The sequence below is a fragment of the Streptopelia decaocto genome (assembly GCF_964273445.1).
Source record: "Streptopelia decaocto genome assembly, chromosome: 1".
In the NCBI taxonomy this organism is placed as follows: Eukaryota; Metazoa; Chordata; class Aves; order Columbiformes; family Columbidae; genus Streptopelia; species Streptopelia decaocto.
Genome location: NC_138663.1, coordinates 41,732,218 through 41,738,264, shown reverse-complemented (window position 1 = coordinate 41,738,264; position 6,047 = coordinate 41,732,218). Strand labels below are relative to the sequence as shown.

The 6,047-nt window shown below is 47.1% G+C and overlaps 1 protein-coding gene across 3 annotated transcripts in view; it reads right to left on the bottom strand.

The window, feature by feature from the left end:
* Nucleotides 1-357: 357 nt before the first annotated feature.
* LOC309449195 (cytoglobin-1-like) overlaps nt 358-6,047 on the bottom strand; it is a 31,280-nt gene continuing 25,590 nt past the window's right edge. For 2 of the 3 annotated variants that reach the window (XM_082071158.1, XM_082071159.1), the window contains exons 2-4: nt 5,636-6,013; nt 4,072-4,303; nt 358-1,524 (exon numbers count right to left, since the gene is read on the bottom strand). In XM_082071158.1, the coding sequence (XP_081927284.1) occupies nt 1,396-1,524; nt 4,072-4,303; nt 5,636-5,730 (456 nt within the window). In that variant the 5' untranslated portion in view covers nt 5,731-6,013 and the 3' untranslated portion in view covers nt 358-1,395. The remainder of the gene's footprint in view (nt 1,525-4,071; nt 4,304-5,635; nt 6,014-6,047) is intronic. The other variant, XM_082071160.1, reaches the window with a different exon arrangement.

Sequence of the window (6,047 nt, the reverse complement as noted above, 5' to 3'; positions counted from 1 at the left end):
GAATCAAATCAAGCAGCCTGCCCCACCCTTTGTCTCCTGCAAGAGTTCATCTTCTAGACTTTGGGATTCCAGCACGCTTTGCCAAACAAATTGGATGGATGCGGAAACTATACCTTGAACAAAGGAGAATTCTGCATTTTTAGCTGCTTACAAAATTATTGTTTCATGGTCAAGTGAAAAGCTTTCCTTCCCACCACCCAAGCAGACACGTTACTGCAAGTGTGATGGGTGCCTGGGTGGGAGCTTGAGCTGGTTTTGGTAAACCCCCCGGTACCAGCAGTAACTGTGCACTATAACCAGTTACTGCTCCTGCGCATCACGCGTGCCTTTTCAGTGCTACAAATGAGAGGACGCATCTGCTTTCTCTGTGTTTATTGCATTGCACTGAAGCGAAATGGCATGTGGTTATTTGCAGTTATTAGCTGATGATTTCACCACGCCTAAGGAATACAAGGAAAAGCAATTAAACAGTTTGGGACTCGGTCGCCGCTGAAGGGGCTCTCTGGCCCTGCAACAGGACAGGATGAGGGCAGCACTGTGGAAATCCCATCCTGACCGAGCTGGCCACACTGCCCACTCAGCAGGGCAGCAAAACCTCCCTCGGATGGATGCGTTTTGAGTGGGACAGGAGCTAGTGAGCTTTGGTACTATTGTCTTCTCCTGGGTATGTGACCAGAGCAATTTGCTGGGAGTAGCGCCGTGAAATCCACACACTGGAGATGCTCATCCCTGCCCAGAGGGACCCAGTGGTGACCACATTCAGTGGTGACAACCCCTGCGCTTGAAAGTTGCTCCAAGAAACCTCTCCGCAGGCTGGAGAACTCCGCTGGCTCACACAGGAGGGGGCTTTCCCAGGGTCTTTCTCAGATGTTGCTCTCTCCCATACACCACTCTCCCCATGGTTTTAGTTCAAACAGGAAACAACACCCTTATCTCTTAAATAATGACATCTACAAAGTCCTTGGAGATGCTTCAAAATGGTCTCCTGCTCATCTTTCATAAGGATGGAGAGGCAGAGCTGAGATAAAGAGCAACTGGTGCCTCTCCGGGCTGGTGCTGTTGGAAGAAGCAAGTCTTTCTGGAATAGCAAGCTTAAAGTCATTGCCTTAAAACTTAGTCTTCAAGGATGGTGACCAGAGGAGCCCACTTGGAGCACCAAAGCTGGAAAGCACATCAGGATTTGTTGGTTGGCTTTGATGTATCTGCAGGTTTTATTTAACTGTAGAAACTCAGTTTGCTAAGGAAATTATTAACATTAATATCTACCTTATATAAGCCTGTTTCTTGCTCTTTTTTTCTTTTTTAATTTTTTCATTTTTCCAACCGTGGCTGGAAGCCCAAAAGCAGCAAATCAGTGCTGGCAAGACATTTGAAGATCCTGGAGGCTGCGCATCCTCACCAACCCGCCTCTTTATAGACGTTGTTCAGGTGAGAGCAGATTTCATTGGTCACCTTCTCAAAGGAAGATTTGCAGTCTCCGCCAAATTTCTCCTCCATCAGTTGCAAAATAATGTCACAGATAATCTAAACAGGGAGAAGGGAAGAAATAATTAGTGTGAGCTTTCTTCCACATTAGAGGCATAAGAATAATATATATATTTTTTTAGGTGGGATTCTTAGAGGACGGAAAGAGGGTACAAGAGCAATTTAGTAACATACAGCATGCAGAGCTGGAAATAAATTGTGGAAAATTAGGTGCATTATAGAATTTAAAAAAATGCAGTCACTATTGGTTTTTTTAACCATTCTGTATTTGGTTAATGTTGACTGCGTCCATATACAAAGCCACTTGGAGACTGCTGTACAGAACTAGTTCCCATGGTCCATCTACTGCAATAATCCTTCCCCTGGCAGTGGACTGTCCCAAATGTTCAGAGGCCACAAGGAGCCCCATGTTGGACACCTATGGAATATCCTGTTTGGGGGGTTTCTTCCTAATCTTTCCTGCTCATTAGCCATCTAGCACTCTGTAGCAATGACGGTTTGTCTTTATAGTCACTGGGTAGATAGTACACTTCAAAATGTCAGCTGCTTTTCTGTGCAGCATTTATTTTGTGTGCAACTTCACCCTGAAAAGGTCTTTTCAGGCTCCTTCCAGGCACAAATCCTGACTTATTCTCCCATTTATTGAAATTGGACCTGATGCTTTGGGAACCATCCTCCTGGTGCCTGAGTGACCTTTGCCAGAAGGTCCCTCTATTTGCATTCTGTGCTGTGTAAGGCAGATAAAATAGTTATAAATGCACTCTGCTGGTGACCTTAGGTGGACGTGGGCAAGTAATGTGATCCTGTCTTTACTGTATTTGCCATTGTTGCTCAATATCAGCTCAGTTCCTGCTACTAGAGAAAAAACAGACATTGTGGACTGAAGTCCAGTGTAAGCTGCTTTTCTGTGTCTTGTTATTAAAAGAGAACTGTATGGGAATCCTGCTGCACCGGAAAAACCCACTGCAACTGGTGGGCAGCTCTGCAGCTCCCACCTGAGCTGACCTGCCTGCATTGCATCTTCTGCACAGCCTTCTTTCCAATAGGTTCCAGATCTATCATTCCTACTATCTTCTACCATCAACTGTCTCACCTTCCACCATCTTATCCTTCCAACAGCTTATCCTTGGTGCCATCTCAAGGCATATCGAGGATAAGAGGGTTATTAGGGGCAGTCAGCATGGCTTTACCAAGGGTAAGTCATGCTTGACCAACCTCATAGCCTTTTATGAGAATGTAACAAGGTGGATGGATGATGGCAGAGCGGTGGATGTGGTCTACCTTGACTTCAGTAAAGCCTTTGACACAGTCTCCCACAGCATCCTCACAGCTAAGTTGAGGAGGTGTGGTCTAGACAATAGAGTAGTGAGGTGGGTTGCAAACTGGCTTAAGGAGAGAAGCCAGAGAGTGGTAGTCAATGGTGCGGAGTCTAGTTGGAGGCCAGTATCTAGTGGAGTGCCTCAGGGGTCAGTACTGGGGCCAGTATTATTCAATATATTCATTAACGATTTAGACAAGGGAACCGAGTGTACTATCAGCAAGTTTGCTGATGACACCAAGCTGGGAGGAGTGGCTGACACGCCAGAAGGCTGTGCTGCCATCCAGCGGGACCTGGACAGGCTGGAGAGTTGGGCAGGGAATAACCTGATGAAATTTAACAAGGGAAAGTGTAGAGTCCTGCATCTGGGCAGGAACAATCCCAGGTTCCAGTATAGGTTGGGAGATTACATATTAGAGAGCAGTGTAGGGGAAAGGGACCTGGGTGTCCTGGTGGACAGCACGATGACCATGAGCCAGCACTGTGCCCTTGTGGCCAGGAAGGCCAATGGCATCCTGGGGTGTATTACAAGGGGGGTGGTTAGTAGATCGAGAGAGGTTCTCCTTCCCCTCTACCCCGCCCTGGTGAGACCCCATCTGCAATATTGTGTCCAGTTCTGGGCCCTTCAGTTCAAGAAGGACAGGGAACTGCTGGAGAGGGTCCAGCGCAGGGCAACAAAGATGATTAAGGGAGTGGAGCATCTCCCTTATGAAGAAAGGCTGAGGGAGCTGGGGCTCTTTAGCTTGGAGAAGAGGAGACTGAGGGGTGACCTAATTAGTGCTTATAAATATATAAAGGGTGAGTGCCACGAGGATGGAGCCAGGCTCTTCTCGGTGGCAAACAATGATAGGACAAGGAGTAATGGGATCAAGCTGGAACACAAGAGGTTCTACTTAAATTTGAGAAGAAACTTCTCAGTGAGGGTGACAGAGCACTGGAACAGACTGCCCAGGGAGGTTGTGGAGTCTCCTTCTCTGGAGACATTCAAAACCTGCCTGGACATGTTCCTGTGCGACCTCACCTAGGCGTTCCTGCTCCAGCAGGGGGATTGGACTAGATGATCTTTCGAGGTGCCTTCCAATCCCAAATATACTGTGACACTGTGTGATACTGTGATCTCTACTCTTTGAAGTATATATATATATATATATATACACACATATATACTTATATATACAAAACCTGTTTTTCCTCAGTTGTTCCACTCCAAGGGGAAGACATCTTCCCATCACAATTACACCCCACTGGGAAGAGGGCTGCTGGCTCACCCTGAAGTTTTTGGGGTCAATCTTCAGCTGGGTGGCATGTTTCTTGCCGAGTGGGTTCACTATCCCAAGAAAAGCCTCGGAGTTGTCCAGGTGTTGCACCATGTCATTGATGGCGGTGAAAACCTTCTTGCCGTGGCCCCTGACCTGATCCGACTGCTTCATCTCTTCAGCCGAGTCCATGCCTTTGAAGTGCGTGAAGTAGGACTTGGTGTCTGGGTGCTCAGTAAACATCCTGTTGAGAAATGAGAGAGATCTTAATTTGCAGACCAAGACATCCAGGCAGATATGGCTTCATGTTCCAGGCCTTGTCTTATGTATTTATGCCCTTTTTCTTTCTCTTTGCTAGAAACTCTTTCCCCTGGATTCCTTGGTTCTCCTTTGCCATGCCCAGCCATGCACAGCCCCTGTGCCCACAGCAGCCTGCCCCCTCCCTCCCTCCCCTCATCCTGGGTCACTTCCCTTTGCTCTCTCGACCTTAAAATCTACCTATCCTGAATTTATTTTGCTGCATCTGAAGTAAACTTTTCCTCAGCATCGACTCTGTCATGGGGGTCTAAAAGCCACAGAGAAGGGCGAACATGCTCACACAGGTTGGGTGTGACAGCACGATATTCCCAGAGATGTTCTGGACAGCAGAAATCTCCACCGTGCTCTTGGTGGGTCTTTCCATGGAGAAACCCTACTATTGTTTTTGTTAATTAACACCTTCCTAGAGTCCTTCCCAGAGCTTTCTTAACTGCCTGTGATGGATTGTTGGGTACTGCTCATTTTGTTCATTCAAAAGTAACAAAATTCAATGCCACTCATAAAGGAATTGCCTTTACAGCCATCTTGGTCAAACTCTTAAAAAAGCAGTTTACTCCATTGGTTAAACCAGTTATTCACCTGAAATAGTAATAGCAAATTCCAGATTTCGTTTCACAGAGACACAGAACAGTTGGGTTTCAATGGACCTCTGGAGGTCATCTTGTCCAACCCCCCAAATCAGGCCGATTGCCCAGGACCATGTGCAGACAGCTTTTTAGTATCTCCAAGGATGGAGACTCAAAAAGCTCCGTGGGCAACCTGTGCCAGTGCTCTGTCAGCCTCACAGTGCAAACATGTCTCCCGATGTTCAGAGGGAACCTCCTGTCTTTCAGTTTGTGCCCATTGCCTCCTGTCCTGCGCTGGGCACCACTGAGAAGAGCCTGGTTCTGTCTTTGCATCTTCCCTTCAGATTTTTGTATACATTTTGTATACATTCAGATCTCCCTGAACCTGTTTTGTTCCCATTCTCTTTCATACCATACTTTCTTTTCTTCCCTTTAAATGATAGAGTGAAGAAATTGTTCCCATCTCTTCTTCATTTCCCACCTCTTCCCAGTTTCCTTTTACTCTTCTTTGTGTGGATTTCTCCTCTTCTCTGTTTCCTCCCTGAGGCAGAATAAACCACAGCAAACCAAAATGTCCCCAGCAAGGGCTGCATGAAAAACATCAAGACGTGTTCCTAGGTTGTAACTCCATCCATCTTGCTGTTCCTCCTTCAACCTTCTGTGGCAGCAGTGGGAATGGGCTCTTTCCTTACCTGACCAGCACGGTTGTCCCATTGTCCTCAGCATCCGCATAGATCTTCTCCCAGGCACCGCGGGCACTTTGCACCTCGGCTTCAGAGAACGACATGGTGGAGGAGACTTTGGCAACGAAGGGTGCAATGGGAGGGAGAAGGACAAGGAGGACCTGGCGAGAGGGTTCTGCTCCAGTTCTCTCCTCAGGGCTCCCTAAATACTGTCCTGGGGATTTAAGAGATCTTGAAAGGAGTCTTTGTCTCCCTTCCCCTCAGTCACATTTCTACAGGCTTTAGGGCTGCCTAATCACTTTTAATCAGGAAAGAAACCAACCACATGAGGAGGGAGGACTAGCACTCTCGGTGTGGCGTCAGGTACCGGAGCAAAGATCTCGCTGTCTGAGGAGAAAAGAGAAAAAAAGGCAGTTTTCGG